The 21,562-nt window shown below is 42.5% G+C and overlaps 1 protein-coding gene across 10 annotated transcripts in view; it reads right to left on the reverse strand.

Moving 5' to 3' along the window:
* Positions 1–21,562, reverse strand: part of LOC106605316 (myocyte-specific enhancer factor 2D homolog) — a 73,399-nt gene that overhangs the window by 36,470 nt on the left and 15,367 nt on the right. For 8 of the 10 annotated variants that reach the window (XM_045718439.2, XM_045718438.2, XM_045718443.2 and 5 more), the window contains exons 2-3: positions 1,979–2,351; positions 2–205 (exon numbers count right to left, since the gene is read on the reverse strand). In XM_045718439.2, the coding sequence (XP_045574395.1) occupies positions 2–205; positions 1,979–2,032 (258 nt within the window). In that variant the 5' untranslated portion in view covers positions 2,033–2,351. Of the gene's footprint in view, position 1; positions 206–1,978; positions 2,352–16,949; positions 17,262–21,562 lie in introns of those variants that run through there. The other 2 variants (XM_014200798.3, XM_045718440.2) reach the window with 2 other exon arrangements.

The following is a 21,562-nucleotide window of genomic DNA, read 5'->3' on the forward strand; positions in this document are numbered from 1 at the left end:
CCTCCATGATGTCGACGTTGGTACGGCTCTCGTGGGGCTCGTTGTACTCGGTGTATTTGAGCAGGACCTTGTCCATGTCGGTGCTGGCGTACTGGAACAGCTTGTTGGAGTGGTTGAAGATGATGAGGGCGATCTCACAGTCGCACAGCACGCTCAGCTCATACGCCTTCTTCATCAGGCCAAACTTCCTCTTGGTGAACGTCACCTGTCAGGGGAGGGATGGTGTGGGTATATTAGAGGGTGGTAGAGAAGGGACGTTGTAGAGAAGGGGGGGGGGGGGGATTGGCAGGTGATATTGGGAAGGGAAGGGGAATATTTGGCATAGAAGGAAAGAGGAAGAGCAATAACATTAGCGATACTGTAAACGTAATAAAAGTGGGAGGGAATATTTGAATAACAGTAAATAAATAACAGTCTCTTAGAGAACAGACTATGTGTGAACAAACAACACATTACAGACAGCTAATTAAAGGTGACAACAGGGATGAGGCCCTGCAGTGTGTTGTGGTTCTGTTTAATACCACTCCCTTGGTTTTGAGGCATTTATGCAATGGGGGATTTGAGTTTGTTTGTTTTGCTGTAGACAGGATCAGAGAGGAGCACGAGGAAGCAGACGCACGGAAAGGAACCACACAGGCAGATTCTACAGCTGCCACGTGAGACCTTCAATTGCTCGCTCTCTCCATCTCCCCTCTCCCTCTATAATTGCTTGAGCGCCCCCATGTTACACTGATGCCTCTCTGTGGGGCAGGAGCCAGCTTGTGCTCTCTCCTTGTCCTCCCCACGGTCTCCGTCTCCCTCTCTCACTGTCTCCGTCTCTCTCATTTCCTCGCCCTCATTTTCTTTTCTCTCCCTCCTTTTCCTCTCTGCGTCGTTCTTGCTCACTCATTACTTCCCGCTGCCACAAATAAAATTATATCGGGGTCGTATCCATGGGCAACCGCCTACCACCCCCTCCCTCAAACCCCATCACACACACACACACACACACACACACACGAACACACACACACACAAACAAGGGGAAGAAAGTTCAGCGAGGACAATGGCAAGCCAGGCTCACAGAGCTGATAAACAATACTATTGCAATGACTCTCATAACCAATTATAAGACGGTTTATCACGAAGAGAAATTCTCTGATTTGTCGGAGGCGTGAGGTACACCGAGTCTTCGACAATAATTAGTCTTGATCCTTCCTTCGACATGAATGCCAGGATAAACAAGCTGAACATAATTGACATTAAGAATAGAATTGCAAGTAACCAATGGCAACGAACGACAGAACAAGACATCCGCCATGAGACATGGCCGTGTCCTAACGAGCGTGGTTGTGTGGCGAGGAGAGGAGGAAGCCACAGTGACAACCACAACCTCCCCAGCTGCTCTACTTTCTGCACCTGCAATGTTTCAGAAGTGTTCATGGTCTCCGTAGCATTCGGCGTTCAGTTAATAATCCATTACTATGTAAAGTATTTGTGGTTCTCACGCTCTCTTTTCACAACATGCTGTTGAATTTCGGTCAGAGTCTATCTATAGCCTTGGGGACGGGACCAATCCATTCGTGCTATTGACAGTATCTTATAATCAACATCTAGCAGGATGATGGTTCACCAATATTTCTGTCAACTTTTGACGAATCAACATAATGCTTGAATGCCTGAAGCATTTTGAGTCTCTGTGTGTGCTGCTCTATGAAAATGGGCACCTTTAAAGATTAACAAGGAGAAACTTAAGATGATTGTAGGACCTCGGGCCACCGAGTGTCTAAAACACTCAGGTTTTACTCAGCCAGGGACATTTTGGGGATGGCAGACGCATCACATCCATTACTCAATAAGCTCAATGAACCAAAGCCCATTAACCAGTTGACTCATTTTAGAAGGATCATTTAGCCTTTCATCGTCTTGGAAAAATACCGGTGTAGTTATAGGCATGATAGAGTTCTAACATCCAAATAAACATTATGCACAGACACACCTGTCTGTTCCGTTCGTCTGTAATCCTCTGTATTTGGATCTTTTTCCTTCCCATGGTTCCGGTCTGGCGGTGGGAGGGGTAGGGGGCGTGGCGGGATCAGAGGGCACGGCTGTCCTGTGGAGGTGGTTGGTGGGCACTGTTGACGACTAGGCGCTTGGCTGTCGCACTCTTTCTTGTACACACTCTATCTCCCGCCGCTCCACCTGTCTGAGGCGGCTAGTCTAGGAGCTCTTATCCCTGCAGGAAATAACGAAGAAGAAAGAATGGGGCCACGTGGCGGGGCCTTCAGATCATGGTCTGTATAGCAGGCAGGTCATCCACTGGTCCTCTGAATTAGGATCCTCTTCCCCTCTTTACTGCAGGTGTGTTACTCCTGGAAAATAGAGAGCATCGGATCAGTATGATATTCAGGAGAGGTATCATTCATGTACCATTCCTGCCGAACGTCCTTTAGAATCAACAATTGTCTTAGCCTTTTAACCTCCACAGTACTCAACAGAGAAACCAAAGCGATGCATTTAAGTCAGGGTTCCTTTCGGACAAATTAGAAGCACGCTTCGAAAGAGCAGCCGCAGCAGTGGGGGGAACTGAAGGATGGGGGAACCCTTCTCTTGGGGTTAGTGTTTCCATGGGGGCAAGTGAGCCTGGCGCGCTGCGGAGTGGGAGCCCCTCAGGGGGGCCACGGGGAGACTGTGCTGTGTCAGCTTTATTAGAGGCATCACCGACACATAACTGATCTGTTGGTTGCCTGCAGCAACTCGCTGCCTGCTCGACCTGACATGCTGCATGCGATTCCCAATCGAAGGCAGAGCCCGGCCCTATGGCCCAGTGAGGCTGCTCGCCACGAGTGGGCGGGACGCTAGTGCTCAGAGCTTCTGTTGCGTTTCGCAGTAGGCTCTTGGATTCAGTCACTGAACAAGTAATGTTATCATTACCACTAGGTTTTGTCATCTAAACTCTGGTAATTTGGCACAGTTCCATGATAGATAACACTCTGTGTCCCTTTAATATACATCCACATCTACATTTACGTCATTTAGCAGATGCTCTTACCCAGAGCGACTTACAAATTGGTGCATTCACCTTAAGGAAAAGGACTGTATTTAAAAATATTTAATTGAAGACAGAAAAGTCAAGGTCCAATCCGCAGTTGAAAAAATAACAAAGCCGCCACCCCATCTCTGTTTTGGTAAAAAGTTGAGGGATGGGATTGGATAAATGTAACCACTCTCAAATTCATAGAAAGAGCTATGGACCGACCATCTGTAATAAATCAAAATTATCGTTTTAACCATGTTGAGGCTATACAGTGTTTTATTACATTTATAATGTTTACAAACATTGGAGTAAAAACAAGCTTATATTTTGGGTTCTGATGGGGTGTGACAGTTGAACTAAGCTCATGAGGCATTTCTAAAGTTATATTATTTTAACAATCCATATATATATATATATATATATATATATATATATATATATATATATATATATATATATCATTCAGTAAATATCATGAATTTAATTCGTTCAAAAGTGGGTGTAGCAACTGCAGATTGCCCCTTTAACTAAACAGGGATTTATTTTTTATTTTTTTTGCAATGTATAGCAATTTGTAACAACAAAAAGAGAGAGGGCAAATGAGAGAGAACAGAGTACATGTGTGCATATAAATTCATGAATGAATGAACGAGCAGACCGCAACCCAGGAATGGCAACAGAGGCATGGACCATTTTAATTAAGCCCCACTACTACTACTATTTGTGGTTCAGCCTTAAAAATAGCTATCTATATATACATCCAGACTGTGTAGTGTTCCAACACACCCGCATGACAGTGGGAGCCGAGACATTGCATTAGAGTGAGTGCATCTGGAATGCCTTGAGTGCAGTTTCAACACTACATCACCCACATTGTTTACCTGAGAGAATAGTAAAACCACCCCCTGATTAATGCCTGCTCTGCTTCCATTACCATAAAAAACAAACAATGACGTGATAGAACGGGTTCTGTGTGTCTGTGTGTGCACGGACACGTACCACACACTTGCTTCCAGTTGATGCAATTGCCTTCACTATAGCAATGACTTCTCCATGAATTATGCACTACGTATTTGGCTTGGAGGAAGGACAATGGGAGGTCTGAGAAAAGGGTGTTATGCGTGTCATAATTGTTCTCTTAAAAATAAAGCCCTAAAAAAAGAACTAAAGGCAGCTTCAGCTCTTGTTTTAGGGCATTTTCACGGCAATGGAATTACGCTTTTTCACTTTAAAAATGTATGCCAAACAAAAACAATTGATTTCAAAGTTTAACAAAGCATACAACTCAATGCACAAGGACTACTTTGAACAATTAACACAGAACATTTCACAAAAACACATTTACTGGAAGAACTGTGCAGATGCAACCTTTGGTAACATAATTACTGTAAAATCTCCCTCCGTTTTTTAGGCGACCACATTTGAGAAAAACTCTTAAATATCTGCTCCAATTACGATTAAAAGGTGTCTGCAGAAAGAACGGGGTGTCAGCTATGACATGACACCTTTAGTTTGAAAAAAAATATTTTGTTTATTGAACTACAGTAGGTGAAGTGGATTTACATCTAGTAACAGAATTAAGGTAACAGAATTACATCATGATTCCCTGATCTGTACTTTATAGAAATGCATAATTATGGATATGAATATAATTCTCTTCATGGTAATGTATCCTGAATAGGTACACAAAAAAGTTTGAAATATGCAACATCCTTCTTTTGCATATTTGGGTATTATTCTACACACTGGGAATTATTGTAATGAGCACTGCCCCCAAACAAGAACACATTTGGTTGGTCCGGACCAAATCTGAAACAATCATAGGCGTCTATGTTTCACAAGTTTGGACATCACAGTAGAGTCGAGTACAGTACAGCAGAGCACAGTAAAGTAGATATGTTCAGTACAGTACATTAAATTATACTGTACTATACTACTTTACTCTACTGTCCAAACTTGTGAAACAGACTTCTATGATTGGTTCAAATTTGGTCCGGTCAGGGCGGACTGACCAAATTTCAACATCCATGGACGTGCGATGTTGGTCGGTGCCCAGTGGGTGAGGATGCTTGTTACAGTAAAGGGAAAGAGGGTAAGTGTCAGTGACAGCCGGGAGAGGTGACATTAACGAGAGAGAGAGGAGAGAGGGGCAAGAAGGGCCTTCTATGCCATCAAAAGGAACATAAAATTAGACATACCAATTAGGATCTGGCTAAAAATACTGAATCAGTTCTAGAACCCATTGCCCTTTATGTTTGTGAGGTCTGGGATCCGCTTACCAACCAATAATTCACAAAATGGGACAAACACCAAATTGAGACTGCATGCAGAATTCTGCAAAAATATCCTCTCTGTACAACGTAAAACAACAAATAATGTATGCAGAGCAGAATTAGGTCGATTCCCGCTAATTATCAAAATCCAGAAAAGAGACAACCACCTAAAAGGAAGTGATTCCCAAACCTTCCATAACGAAGCCATCACCTACAGAGAAATTAACCTGGAGATGAGCCCCCTAAGCAAGCTGGTCCTGGGGCTCTGTTCACAAACAGACCCCACAGAGCCCCAGGACAGCAACACAATTAGACCCAACCAAATCATGAGAAAACAAAAAGATAATTACTTGACACATTGGTAAGAATTACAAAAACAGAGCAAACCTGAATGCTATTTGGTCCTAAACAGAGAGTAGACAGTGGCAGAAAACCTGACCACTGTGACTGACACAAAATTAAGGAAATCTTTGACTATGTACAGACTCAGTGAGCATAGCCTTGCTATTGAGAAAGGCCGCTGAAGGTGGAAACTGAGCTGCACTTCCTAACCTCCTGCCAAATGTATGACCATAAGAGAGACAAATATTTCCCTCAGATTACACAGACCCACAAAGAATTCGAAAACACATACAAATGTTCATGAACTCCCATATCTATTGAGTGAAATACCACAGTGTGCCATCACAGCAGCAATATTTGTGACCTGTTGCCACAGGAAAAGGGCAACCAGTGAAAAACAAATACCATTGTAAATACAACCTATATTTATGTTTATTTATTTTCCCTTTTGTACTTTATTTGCACATCATTACAACACTGTATATAGGCATAATATGACATTTAAATGTCTTTATTCTTTTGGAACTTTTGTGAGTGTACTATTTACCCTACATCTTTCATTAGTTTATTTCACTTGCTTTGGCAATGTAAACATATGTTTCCCATGCCAATAAAGCCCCTCAAATTGAAATTGAATTGAAAGAGAGGGAGAGAGAGGTTGTCCAGACTGTTTTTACAGCATTGCTTTGACCACCAGATGACAGAAAGAGAAAAAAAACAGTTATGATCTGAACATAACAGTATGCCAGTGGAAGGGAGGACAGTAGCAGGTGACCTAACTGTGGTTTGTGACTACTACGATTACCCATTGTAGCCAATTCAATTGCAGCAATTCCCTTACAGATTTTTCAGTAATTCGGTTAATGATTTGGTAACAGAATTATGAGTTTGAATCACTTAATAATTAATTAACAAACTTGATATCAGTAAAAACACTACAACTATTTGGTCGGTCTTCCTTTACTTGTCACTTCTGTAAACTTTCATTATCCTCCCTCCTCATGAGGGAGATAAATAAGAAAATATCTTTAAGATACGAGGGTTTTTGGTAATGGAATTTCAAGGAACAAGTAGGGCTGTTGCGGTGACCATGTTACTTGTTGTTGTTGGCTATCCACTTTGTAGATTTTTAAGTGCCTAAACATGTCAAATGTATAATTCAATTATCATGGAGTAGAGTTCTTGGTCTAAACAAATTTGGAGTAGAGTTCTTGGTCTAAACAAATTGTTAAACTTTTTATTATTCACGAGTCATGAAGGCAGTCAAATTCCATGTGACCGTTTAGTCATGGTAATTAGCCTGTTAGGGCTAGGGGGCAGTATTGACACGGCTGGATAAAAAACATACCCGATTTAATCTGGTTACCACTCCTACCCAGTAACTAGAATATGCATATACTTATTACATATGGATAGAAAACACCCTAAAGTTTCTAAAACTGTTTGAATGGTGTCTGTGAGTATAACAGAACTCAAATGGCAGGTCAAAACCTGAGAGATTCCTTTATAGGAAGTGGCCTGTCTGACCATTTCTTGAACTTCTTTTCCATCTCTATCTTTTACTAAGGATCTCTGCTCTAACGTGACACTTCCCACGTCGTCCATAGGCGCTCAGAGCCCGGGAAAAAACAGAATGTCGTCATTCCAGCCCCAGGCTGAAACACATTATCGCCTTTCTCAAGTGGCCGATCAAGGGACTCTGGGCTTATGCGCGTGACCCGACCGCCCCCGCCTTTGTGATTTTTTCCTCTGTTTGCCGAAAAGGAGATCCCTGTCGGAATATTATCGCTTTTCTACGAGAAAAATGGCGTAAAAATTGATTTTAAACAGCGGTTGACATGCTTCGAAGTACGGTAATGGAATATTTAGAATTTTATTGTCACGAATTGCGCCATGCGCGCGACACTTCTTTACCATTTCGGATAGTGTCTGGAACGCACGAACAAAACGCCGCTATTCGGATATAACGATGGATTATTTTGGACCAAACCAACATTTGTTATTGAAGTAGCAGTCCTGGGTGTGCATTCTGACGAAGACAACAAAAGGTAATGAAACTTTTATAATAGTAAATATGATTATGGTGAGTGCTAAACTTGCCGGGTGTCCAAATAGCGAGCCCGTGATGCCTGGGCTATGTACTTAGAATATTGCAAAATGTGCTTTCACCAAAAAGCTATTTTAAAATCGGACATATCGAGTGCATAGAGGAGGTCTGTATCTATAATTCTTAAAATAATTGTTATGCTTTTTGTGAACGTTTATCGTGAGTAATTTAGTAAAATGTTAGCAAATTCCCCGGAAGTTTGCGGGGGGTATGCTAGTTCTGAACGTCACATGCTAATGTAAAAAGCTGGTTTTTGATATAAATATGAACTTGATTGAACAAAACATGCATGTATTGTATAACATAATGTCCTAGGGTGGTCATCTGATGAAGATCATCAAAGGTGAGTGCTGCATTTAGCTGTCTTCTGGGTTTTGGTGACATTATTTGCTGGCTTGAAAAATGGGTGTCTGATTATTTCTGGCTTGGTACTCTGCTGACATAATCTAATGTTTTGCTTTCATTGTAAAGCCTTTTTGAAATCGGACAGTGTGGTTAGATTAACGAGAGTCTTGTCTTTAAATAGCTGTAAAATAGTCATATGTTTGAGAAATTGAAGTAATAGGATTTTTAAGGTTTTGAAAATCGCGCCACAGGCTGCAAGTGGCTGTTACGTAGGTGGGACGAATTCGTCCCGCCTAGCCCAGAGAGGTTAGGTTTCTCCAAGCTCTGATGCTGCTGATGGTCATTAGTAGCCTACCAAACTTGCTAACTGCCTGTTACTCAGCACTCTATTGGTCCACTAATCACACTGTCATCAATGATGGCCTCTACTAAAAAGAGGAGGATCAGCTTTCTATAGGCTTGGCCTACTATTTTTATTTCTCAACTTCCTTAATATTAAGCACATTGCTTATATTTACAACAGGATTATAGCCTGGCATGAAAATAAACCACGGGGAAAAGCATCCCCCAATCGCTATTTCAGTGCATAGATGCCATGTATTTTCCCGCACTGCCTCGGTTTCAATACAGGTGCATGATAATAGTCCATTCTAAATCAAAACAAATTTCACACATATATTATTCGAGATTAAATCAAGAATAGTCTGATGGTTGACAAAATTAGCCTATCACTTGTGAATTATATATTAACACTTGTGAATGATGCCGTGAAAAAGTAACAATACCTTTTTTTCGACATTTTCAAATCAAATTCGCACACCTCATGTAGCCTAGCCAATAGGCCTATATGTTTTAATAAGGTTTGTATCACAAGGGATGTAGAGCCTAACTGGCATACAATAAGCAGCACATGAGTTTCAAGTTTGGGGAAGATAATTTTCACCATAAAAAAACTCACCTTTATAATAAAAGTATTACATGCATAAATTGCATTTGTGGTCACTTTTGATAATGGTGTTTTCCTCTAATGGAACATATGCGCTTATAGCCTACTACCATGTGCGCATTGCTGTGCTTATAATGTCAAGAAATAGCCTAATAGTTTATCAACATTTTAAGCTAAAACGTTCTGATCTGTTGCGTCAGCCACATTGCGTAAAAAAAGTTTGGGGATGCTACTGGTTGTATTAATTTGGGATCTATCACATCCCACAACTGTCCCAGACTATGTTTGGAATATTTATTTCTCGCACAGAATAAGTCGACCTTTGCACTATGAAGAATAGTAGATTGACATAGGCTAGTGCTTTTGCTGTTCGTTAGGCCTACTCATCTTGTTTGCTGACGAAAAGTAAATGTGGACAGATCTTCCAATATCTTCAATATTCACCTCGGAATTGGATAAGGATGGGCACAGTTGTGTCCCCGATATGTCTGTGTTCACTTCTAGCCTGTGAGAAAGACCCGATCACGCCATGGAGCACGCAGCACTCAAGGAGAAGGGCACAAAGGCTACTGGCCGCAAAAGGAATGGAATTTTTTTGTAGGCTGCATTATGGCCACATAAAGGTAGAGTCACATCATTAAAGTTGCATCATGCAGCCGTACAATGTATTAAAAATCTAAACATATAGCCCAATGTTTGTAGAACAACTAAAGTTAAATTAATAACTCTAAATTAAGCATATAGGAATATATATTTGTCTCCCTTTGTTAACCACAACACAGAATAGCTGCATGTGCACACTCCCTCAAATTGTTTGGAGAAAATATCCTTTCTATTTTATTCAGCTTTATTCAATTGTATTCTTCATACTATACAATAATGCCATGAAATTCTAAGCAAATCTTGTCTGCTAAATAAACTAGTGTAGGCCACAGCCATTTGGCATAGCCAGATCAGGAACTAACATAAGGACAACTCAGAGTATGCTATTCTGTCTTCTGAAATATACTACATTTTCTTCATATCATGCTTCTTTAGACCGGTCTAAAATAAGGAAAACCCAGCCGCGAGCAGCCCAGTGACGCAAGCCTACCAGACAAGCTAAATGTCTTTTATGCTCGCTTTTAGGCAAGCAACACTGAAGCATGCATGAGAGCACCAGCTGTTCTGGATGAGCAAGACGTTTATACAGGGCAACATTCACAAAGCCGCAGGGCCAGACAGATTACCAGGACGTGTATTCAAGGCATGCACAGACCAACTGGCAAGTGTCTTCACTGACATTTTTAACCTCTCCCTGACCAAGTCTAATACCTACATGTTTCAAACAGACCACCATAGTCCCTGTGCCCAAGAAAGTGAAGGTAACCTGCCCAAATGATTACCGCCCCGTAGCACTCATGTTGGTAACCATGAAGTGCTTTGAAAGGCTGGTCATGGCTCACGTCAACACCATCATGACAGAAACCCCAGACCCACTCCAATTAGCATACCGCCCCAACAGATCCATAGATGACGCAATCGCAAGCCACACTGCCCTTTCCACACTGGACAAAAGGAACACCTATGTGAGAATGCTGTTCATTGACTACAGCTCAGTGTTCAACACCATAGTGCCCAAAGCTCATCACTAAGCTAAGGACCCTGGGACTAAACACCTCCCTCTGCAACTGGATCCTGGACTTCCTGACGGGCCGCCCCCAGCTGGTAAGGGTAGGCAACAACACATCTGCTACGCTGATCCTCAACACTCAGGGGTGCGTGCTTAGTGCCCTCCTGTATTCCCTGTTCACCCACGGCTGCATGGCCAAGCACGACTCCCTCATTAAGTTTTCTGACGGTGGTAGGCCTGATCACCGACAATGATGAGACAGCCAATAGGGAGGAGGTCAGAGACTTGGCAGTGTGGTGCCAGGACAACAACCTCTCCCTCAATGTGAGCAAGACAAAGGAGCTGATCGTGGAATATAGGACTACAGGCCCCCATTCACATCGACAGGGCTGAAGTGGAGCGGGTCGAGAAGTTTCAAGTTCCTTGGTGTCCATATCACTGACAAACTATCATGGTCCAAACACACCAAGACAGTTGTGAAGAGGGCATGACAACCCATTTCCCCCCCTCAGGAGACTGAAAAGATTTGGCATGGTTCCCCAGATCCTTAAAAGGTTCTACAGTTGCACCATCGAGAGCACCCTGACCGGTTGCATCACCGCCTGGTATGGCAACTGCTCGGCATCTTACCGTAAGGCGCTAGAGGGTAGTGCGTACAGCCCAGTACATCACTGGGGCCAAGCTTCCTGACATCCAGGACCTATATACTAGGAGGTGTCAGAGAGAGGCCCAAAGAAATTGTCAAAGACTCCAGTCACCCAAGTCATAGACTGTTCTCTCTGCTACTGCACGGCAAGCGGTACTGTGCAGGCAAAAAATGTGGCCAACAGGATGCATGTTTTGGAATATTTTTTATTCTGTACTGGCTTCCTTTTTTTCACTCTGTCATTTAGGTTAGTATTGTGGAGAAACTACAATGTTTTTGATCCATCCTCAGTTCTCCTACCACAGCCTTTAAACTCTGTAACTGTTTTAAAGTCACCATTTGCCTCATGGTGAAATCCCTGAGTGGTTTCCTTCCTCTCCGGCAACCAAGTTAGGAAGGACGCCTGTATCTTTGATACACCATCCAAAGTGTAATTAATAACTTCACCATGCTCAAAGGGATGTTCAATGTCGGCTTTACTTTTTTCTTCATCTACCAATAGGTGCCCTTCTTTGCGGGGCATTGGAAAACCTCCCTGGTCTTTGTGGTAGAATCTGTGTTTGAAATTCACTGCTCGACTGAGGGACCTTACAGATAACTGGATGTGTGGGGAAATCATGATTAAAAATAATCTTAAAACACTATTATTGCACGCAGAGCGAGTCCATGCAACTTATTATGAGACTTGTTCAACAAATGTTTACTTCTGAACTTATTTAGGCGTGCCATATCAAAGGGGTTAAACATTTCTATAAACATAATTCCACTTTGACATTATGGGGTATTGTGTGAAGGCCAGTGACACACAATCTCAATGTAATCAAATGTAAAATTCTGGCTCTAACACATCAAAATGTGGAAAAAGTCAAGGGGTGTGAATACTTTGAAGGCACTGTAAGTGTTGATATTAGTTGGCAGGGGTCTTTACTTCAACATTATTAAGCTTTGATGTACGTCTAATACCTTTCAATCATTTTTCTGGTCAATGTTGTCCAAGACCCTTTTTTCCATCTGTTGGACCAGAAATGAAAGTCTTTGCTTATTCAAATTTTTTGGGATGGAAAATGGTAAAAAAAAAAAAGAAAACCTTAATTTTTAAAACATATAGACTCTTACAGTTCATTTGACACCCAATTTGACATGCTCCTATAAACTTCACGTGCATGCTCATGGGTCCTTTTTGATGGAAATGCCCATTATATACTTGCAAACAGGAGAAACTCTGGAGGGGGGGGGTGTTATATTTGCCAAAGACTGTAGAAGAGACAGGTTTATACTGAAAATACTCAAACTAAAACAGAAAACACTTTTGAGTTTTATGTTATACAGTCAAATAGTAGAGGATTTAGTGAGGGAGCAGAGCACTACTCCTGCCATAGGAACACTGGTCTACAGTTCAAAGGCAGCGGTCAGTGGGATTTGTTTTGGGCTGCGGGCCGGTCACACATGAAAAGGCTGCTTTATCTGCCTGGGTGTTCAAGCCTCGACCTTTTACCTTTCATGCAGCGGGAGTCAGCCTCCCATGTCTGATGTCAGGTAGAATCTCTCCTCTCACATTGAAGGCAGAGGGCCTGGAGAGTGTCTACTGACTGACTGAACTAGGGAGTGTGTGTGTGAGATACTTTAGACAAGGAACAGATTAACACCGATAAAAGCTATTCTGCAGTGGTCCTTGCATTGAGCCCTGAGGAACCCCCTAAAATATATGCAATTTGTATCTGTATTGTTGAAGATAGTATACTGCACACTAAAATATCAACAGCTACACTACATGGGCAAGATCTTTGATCTTTGCATGTAAGGTCAGAACCGTAAAACACTCACGACAGAATAATCCATAAAAGAACAGATACACAATGGTGCATCATTTGTGTGTAAGTTCAGAACATCTGTTGCTGTTCTTTCAACCATTTCAGAGGACCACCTCCTGTTCAGCCTGAGGGAGCAGAGCCATTGGCTAAAAGGTGGTGCAACACAGTAGGAGCCACAGTGTCACACAGAGTTGCCACCACCTTATTCATCCTGCTGCATGTGTCATAGCCTACAGTGCCATAGGCACAGGGGTCACGACTGAGTCATGACGTATAACACAAACGACAATTGCATGCCACAGCAGCAGGGCATATGGGCAGAGAGATTCGTGTTGGAGAGGTTATGTGCATGTATGCATGTCCTTCTGTCAGTGTATGTATGACAGTGTGTCAGCCTGTTAGTGTAGTCGGCTATACATGTGTCAAGCTATCAATTGTGTACGCACGCACACACACACACCACACACACACACCTCTTTGTAAGTTGGATCAGAGCACCCTGGGGCACAGAGATAAGTCAGTGTTGGGGGCTGCTGGAGTCAGGCCAGAGCACTGCTGAGAAATCCATCACCTTTCCCACTCAGCACCAGAGCCTGCCAGGACTGACCAGTCTGCTCATAACAAACACAGCTACACTATAGTTAGGAAACTGTTACTTACACCCAAATCAGGAGAAAACTAACCTTTAAAATTAAGTTACCTCTCATTGGCAGCTACTTAAGAACGGGTTTCGTTTTATGTAAACAGATCTGTTTATTGAGAGCAGTTACAAGCTTCGCTGTGTATATGCTTACGTTGCCTTGTTGGCAGACATCACCAATATCAAGAGAGTCACCTACAGCTCAGGTTTCATTGAGAGCAGGCAAAATCTCCCTCTCTGGCTGCATGGGGCTACGGGCTCTGTGGAGGCTATCAACAAGACAGATCTCTCTCAGTTTGTGGTCCAGGGAAATCAATACTTATATTCAGTATCACCATGGTCACCCGAGCGAGGGTAAAGGTAGAATCCCTTCTCCCTGTATGAACGATAAAATATTAGATGATGGATGACAGTCTGGCTGCTCCATACAAATGAAATTGCTACTCAGAATTGAATAGAATTCAATCAAACCAGAGTGCCACCACAGTATTGCGTATAATCATTGCAATCCACACCTGAGGCATGGAGGCCACCTGAACAGAGGGACAGGAGTCTGATTAGTTAGCCATTGATTGGGGCAGACATATCCGCAAACACAGGCAGTAACTGGGCTACTGATCGCTCTCTTATCCTGCCCAGTGCTTTCACCCCAACCTTGGGCTGTAGTCCCAGCACCAGCTGTGGGATATTTACAGCCTGTTGCCTCATGTTCCGGCACAGCCATTCCGCACGCCTGGTCCACTTCCACTCTGCCTGTTGACTGACCTCTTGTTTGGTAAGACGGGTCTGCATTGTGGCTTATTACCGAAGTATTCAGTGTGAAGGTGAATCTGTGTGAGTGATATGGTGGAGAAATGGTTGGTGGTGGGCTTGGATTATTTTGAGGAGAGGAAGGAAGGATGGGGGCTGGACCTTGGTCTGCGGTTTGGCTTGTGACTGGGCTTGTGCCTGTGTTCATGCTGCCAAAACTGGCAGGGGAATATGATCCCACCCCCCTCCTTCTCTTCACCAATCGTAGGGTGGGTTTTTGGTGAGGGGTTAGCTGCAGTGCAAGAGCAGCACTTCTAGAAAGGGGTGGGAAATTGGAGAAGGTTGGACAGGTTTGGAATGGGCGGTAAAGAGATCTGCGCTCCTCGGCTCATGAATCACGCCCCTGCTGCCAGTCATGTCAATACTGCAGTCTACCCCAACAACAAACACACACGATACACAAAGACACAACCTCAAAGCACCTAACTGTCACGGAACTACCGCCACCACACATACAACGAATCACAAACTCCTACACAAACAAGTCTGCCTTCTGCGACACTCTCACTTAACTGCACACAAAAACACACATTCATATGCACCAAGAGGGCCACAAGACTGGTGTAGTCAGATTTGTTGTTGACAGAGGCTTGTCTCTGTCACCATGTTATTAGTGTGGCGATGTGGTTTGACCTGTCAGGTGACATCACAGACTCATGCACAAACAGGACCCCACCCACTCACCCAGCCATGGGAGTTGGAAACTGCTCCCATTCACCTGTAACACTCCTGGCGCTATGCCAGAACAAAATAAACACAGGTGCCTGGGTAGAGTAAAGTATCCCTTGCTGCTTTCCACAGGTTCTTCCACCAGTATGTCTCTAATGGGAATACTCAACCCACCATCTTTCTCTTTATTCTCAGCCTTTCGGTTGGTGAAACCTAATGGATGCCCCTCCCCCACAAAACTTCCCTTTCACCTCGCATCAGATGAGGGCCAACCAGCGCTGAAGGTCTGAGAGAGAGAGAGACACCCTGCAGACAAAACACTGACGACATCAATGTGACATTAGGGAAGAGGGTGTGTGTGCGCGCAATTGTTGGTTGTCGTCACCAGTCGAACATGTTCTGTCAATGAGAACTCACAAAAGAAGTAGACAGACAAGATCAAGATTGATGTCCCCATGAAGTCATTAGTGAATAAAAGCTCATTTGCATATAAACATGACAATGAGTCTGTAAATACTCAACAGCGCACCAAACCTTATGATGTTGTTTTCAGGAGATTACCCGTGTTTAGCACAACTCTACGTATAGAAGGAGCATGCAATGTGTTTACCAAACATGTGGTTATTTTCTGGTTAGACAACCAAGGTTCTTTGACTAACCTCATTTGAAGAGTTCAACCTACTTACACTGTATCCTGTACGTCTCCTATGCACCTGCAGTGACTCTCACAAGATTTCTCACCATTCTGTTATTCTTCATATGAGCATTTATTGAGGCTGCATGATCATTAGCAGGGCCTTTTGCTCAGAAGTATCTGATCAGTGACCTTATTAAGCGTGCTACATGAATATAATTAAAGGAAATAAAATTGACATGTCTTGGAAAAAACTCAACTCATTTTCGGTTAGCGTCTCAAACCCCTATTGAAAACAGACTTGCAGTGAGCAGCCAATTGCAATGGAAATGTGGAAAATTGGAGTTAACTAACAACACTTCACAGATCAGTAGCTTGAAAGAGTTATTCTTCTCACAGTTATGCGAGTCACGAAAGAACAGACAAAAATAAAACGATAAGGCCATATTTCATAGCGTATTAGCACAATGCTAACATAATATATATATTTTTAAATAGCATACCCTTAGGCTATTACTGTATGTAGATGGAACTTGGATGAAAACTGTCTACCTAAAATCTATCAAATAAACCAAAATGTCACTTAGGCCTACTGAGTCACATGAGCTGCTGTAGAAGAATAGGGGAATTCACAAAGTAGGCTTTACCAAACCACCAGGATGGAAACTGTTAATAGTGTTGGCCCTACTGTGTGGTTGACAGTGAAGCACAGGCCCCACAGTAAGTCACCTCACAGTCTGACATCTGCCTCGTAAAGTCCTCAGGATGTGCCTGAGCCACACTAGCCTCCGATACTGATTACTAAACCACAAAAGCAAAACATAAAACACAGTAACTACCCTAAACGTGTGGCTGTTCTGTGAAAGAACATGCTGAAAGCACAGTCTTACAGTAATATTATTGCACCAAGACAACTTTTTTTTCTCTTTAGAACTTAAGCCAGAGGAGAGGCCTCAGACTGTGCTCAGGAGGGACATTTTTCTGTTTAAATTCATTAGGCATTTAGCTGGAGCAACATTTGAGTTAATGCACAAGTGACATTGTAAGGAAGCAACAAATCTTATATGAAAATGCAATGCCGGTATTGGTTGCCCTTACCCTTAGCTGATCAGTAAACCACAGTCAAAAATCAGAGGCACAAGTTTAAAAAGACTCTTTAAAAAAGGCAGAAAGCACCAGCAAGCACTCTGAATTGAATCCAAAAGACTGTTTCAGTGGCACCCAGAGCATTCTAAGTCAAAGTTCAGGCATATTCCCAGTGAGAGGGGTCCAAACAAAGTGTGGTGTGTCCCGTCCTGCGCATGACTGGTAGAAATGACAACTGCAGCAGAGCCCCTCACACTGGAGACCCCCTCCCCATACTCGCCTTCCCTCTGGACAACAACCCCCCCATCCTCTGGACAACACCCCCGGTCAACCCCCTCCCTAACTCTTCCCAAGTCACCCTTTGCCCTAATATGCAGTCAGGCTCTGTAGTTTGTCAGATCCTCTATTATCCCCCCCCCCCCCCCCCCCCCCCCCATTCCCTGGCCTGTACACATGTGTACATTCTCCCTTCAGATTCACAAGCTGCTGTAAGTGCAATGGCAGCTGTCCCTACACACCTTTTGTTCCAACAGCCCCTCTCCCCCTACCCCCTGTCATCTCCTCACACATGCTCAGCTGTTGAAAGGTTGGGCACACCGGACTAGTGCTGGTCTATGCAGACCCAAATCTGTAGATGTTCTGAAATGGTCTTTTGACCTACTCATCTTTTCTTTTACACATGTTGCGTGTAGTCACATAGTTTGCCTCAAATTGCTAGTGTGTCATACAAGAAGGCAAAACGTTCAAGGGTACGACTGAAGGCTCTGACTTGACTAGCTATAATCTCACAATCAGGCCCAATTAAAAACTGGAAAACTGTAGAAATCCACATGAGAGTTGAGAAGTGATGCCATATGTACAAGTTGTCATTTGTGTCTGTTTCCAAGAATGACTCTGCTTCCCAAGGAGTAAATCTCAGGCTGTGCCCTTTCATGACCTTTGAATCTCTGAGGGGGTCGAGAGGGTGTGGGAAATGTGAGGCCAGGAGTCTGTTGAACAGTTGTGTCATTGAGTTTCCACAAAACACAGCAAATATCTTTATGGGTAAAGGCACGTCTAAGTCCAGAAACCAACTGGTTAACAAAGGGTTGAAATTCCGAGGAGCAATCTCATCTTGAAGCAATAACTTATATGGATACATCTGAGGGAGGGAAAAGAAATGGCTCCCTTTGTGTATCGGAGAGGAAATCTGCACATGGATGGGAAAAATGCACAACAGCCCTAAACACAACAAGACACTTTGAGGACACAATTACTTCAACAACAAAACACCAGTGATTGGTAATGGCCTTATCTCGCTGCCCCTCTCCAGGTTTTTCCCTTCCTCCCCCTTATCGTCTATGTGCTAGCAAGGCAGCCTGGGGCTCTCCATGTTGAACACATTGTGTTGGCCCACAGCCTAATAAGGGGATCCATGTGACTGCCTCCTCTCTTCCGGTGACTAATGTGAATGCTGCCCAGGACTGTGTGGTGCTGCTGGCCCACGTGTGGTGGTAGAGTACGGGCATCAAGAGGGAGAGGGATGGTGGTGGTAGAGCTGCAGTATGGAGAGTATTAAAGAACTAAGGCATTTATTTTTTTCCCTGAAAAAAGTCACAATACCAAATGGATCATTGAATTATTATGCTGGAATGTAGTGATGGGGGAAAAATAGACAGTTACATATCGGGATATTCTTTTTGCCGATATATTGTATTGTTTTGACAATATAGCAATATTATTTTTGCGCTAGTTGGCTGTACCTGTACCAAAACTCCAGTATTTTTCCTTTTTTCAAAACTCTCCCTTGTCCCTCTGCAGAAGACATGTGGTGAGCAATATGTTTGGAACGTCGAATCTCAATAAATCTCAATCACAGTCTCAAATAGCAATACATATCGTATCGGCACCTAAGTATCATGATGATATCGTATCGTAAGGTCCCTTGCGATACCCAACCATACTGGAAGGGATATTTTGTTTTAGAAAAGGACATGCAAATAAACCTCCATAGAGCTCTTATACCCCTCTGTGCTGGACAGCTGCTTACCCTAGGAGTCCAGATTCACTTCGTTCAGGGTCTACCCAGGCAGAGCATGTGGATACTACTTACACTAGTGTTGACAGTATACCGAAACTTTTGAGATACAAAAAAAAAAAAAAAGATAGAATTGTTTGGTTCTAGAATTTTTGTTACGTGCGGTACTTCTGTCAAAATGTGTTTCACGTGATAGACTTGATCCTTTCAATCAGCACACTGAGCGCAGCCCCTTTAATAAAGCAGGTTCTTTGCACTATGGCTTTAGAGCACACACAGTAAAGCACCTGCTACACATACTCATTCATTGCTAGAGCTGTCTGGGCTGCATTAGCTTCCCACTCTTGCTGCACAGAAGTTAACACACTTGAATAATGTAGAAATAATGCAAACATTTTGAAACTGTTCATTACAGTTCACAAAACAATGTCCATACAGGCTAGAACTGTTTTACAATGCAAGACGATACCGGTATAGCTTCCAGCTTTAATTGTAGGTTCACTTTCCTTGCTAGCTTAGGCTACAGCTGAATTCACTACCCTAGTACTTTGTTTGTGATAAACATAATGCAAAATATGCTGATTTGAAAGCTGATTGTCACCAAAAAATATATATTAATTCACTTCGTCTCCCTCGCCACCAAAAACCTCATTCACTTCTTCGTCTCCCTTGCCTCCCGTCTGGTTTACACTAGATCCATAGCCACAAAGTCAGATTCCACAGCCACATTCTGTCTCAGCAAATGACCTCATTCAATTTCTTAAAGAAGCAGCGCACAGTTTTACAAAAGAGATCATCTTCTTTATTGCACTGATCAGTACAATAAAGTAATGTTCTCCTACAGTTGCCAATAAAATAAGTGTGTAGGCCCATGAAATCAACTAAAACAAGCTCAATAACTCAATGCATGCACACACTTGTTGAATAATATGCATTCACCTGTACTGTGAAGACCTACGCTACATCTTGATTTACCATGTTGTTTTGTAGTTAGATTGGTAAAAACAAAGTCAAATTGATTGTATTAATGCATACATTGACAAACATTTGCAGATATAATGCTGAACTCAAAAGATGCCAAACGATTAAACAGAGCAGGAGCCGAGTTTCTGTCTGAATCAACTGCCATTCTGTGACTTAGCTAATATGCATACTTTTTTTGTTGCCATGGTACCGTTTTGGTATTTAGTATTGTGAAGGTACCAAGTACTGTGATACTAAACCTGGTATCGGTATCAAAGTCAAAATTCTGGTATCTTGACAATACTAACTTACAAAGTACACTTTTAAAATAAAATAACGGAATAGAAATTGAACCATGAAAGGTGCGTCTTCAGAAGGAACTCTCTGCTCTAACAGCATAATAGGAAATTCACGGATGCTTTATTCAATACAAGCCCATTTGGTACTTTGTAAATGACTAATAGATTTGTGAACAAACATGATATGCTTTCAAGTGTTTGACAATGAATACCCTAATCATACAAATACTGCTTCCTTCTCAGGGACTACATAAAAAAAACAAATGACAAAGAAACTGCAGTACAGCATTTTAATTTTGTGACAATTGATATTACAATTGTGTCAACCATAACAACAAGAACTTTTCAGTAACATGTGAAAACAATGTTCTCTAATGCATTATTATAGGAAAATATTCTTCAGGGTAAAAGTAGTAAACCCTAAAACGCTGACCTGAGGTCTGATGTGAGACTTGACAGACATTCCTTCAGGGTTTGACCATTCAGCACAATTTTCAGTCCTAGGCGGCAACAGCTGCCACTAAGATATTTGGGGATTCTCAAAAAGAAGATGCCAACACATCCGACCCACTTTACCCTAATCAGCCTTACAACATCATTAACATTTAGCAACTAATATGATCTCATTCATGAATATCAACAGTGCTTGGAGAGACAACCAAAGGACTTGACCCAAATTCTCTGAACAAGACTACTGTTCAACAACAACATGGATTTCTGTTAGTGTCCCTCCCTGAGAGCCTTGCCCCATTCTCCTAATCAGGGGAAATTTGGTATCTCCCAGCCCTGGGAGCTGTCACAGCTAAAGGGTAGAGGTCAAGAGGAGCGAGACGAGTCCTAACAGACGCGGAAACCTGTTCCCTTCAGCCGCGCCTCGCTCAGCTGCCACCACAAAGGTCCCCTGCCTTCACACAGAGGCAGTCGCCAGAAACGACACTCGGAGACTACCACACAGCAGAATGACCAACCTGGGAGGCGCCAGACATTTAGTCTAGGCTGAGACAGAATGAGACAAAATGTTTATACTCAAAGGTTTATCAACAGGATGTTGTTTTGATTGTGAACAGATTAGGACATTTCAATAAAACCAATGCCTGTGGTCTCATTCTTTTGTAAAGACAAATAATGGAATCAATGTAAGTTGTAGAATAATGATATCGGCTTAAATTGAGCATATGTTAAAATCCAATTTGAGTATACTTAATGTTGAATATCTGTATGAAATCTACTACAGCCTTCAGATTATACATGATCACTGGATTAAAAAAAAAGAAGTGATGAAAACAAGAAAGGCTACCGAGTCCACATTGTAATCTATGGTGATGGGTATTAGGCTTGTGCGGTAT

This window comes from Salmo salar, chromosome 05 (genome assembly GCF_965601325.2).
Source record: "Salmo salar chromosome 05, fSalSal1, whole genome shotgun sequence".
In the NCBI taxonomy this organism is placed as follows: Eukaryota; Metazoa; Chordata; class Actinopteri; order Salmoniformes; family Salmonidae; genus Salmo; species Salmo salar.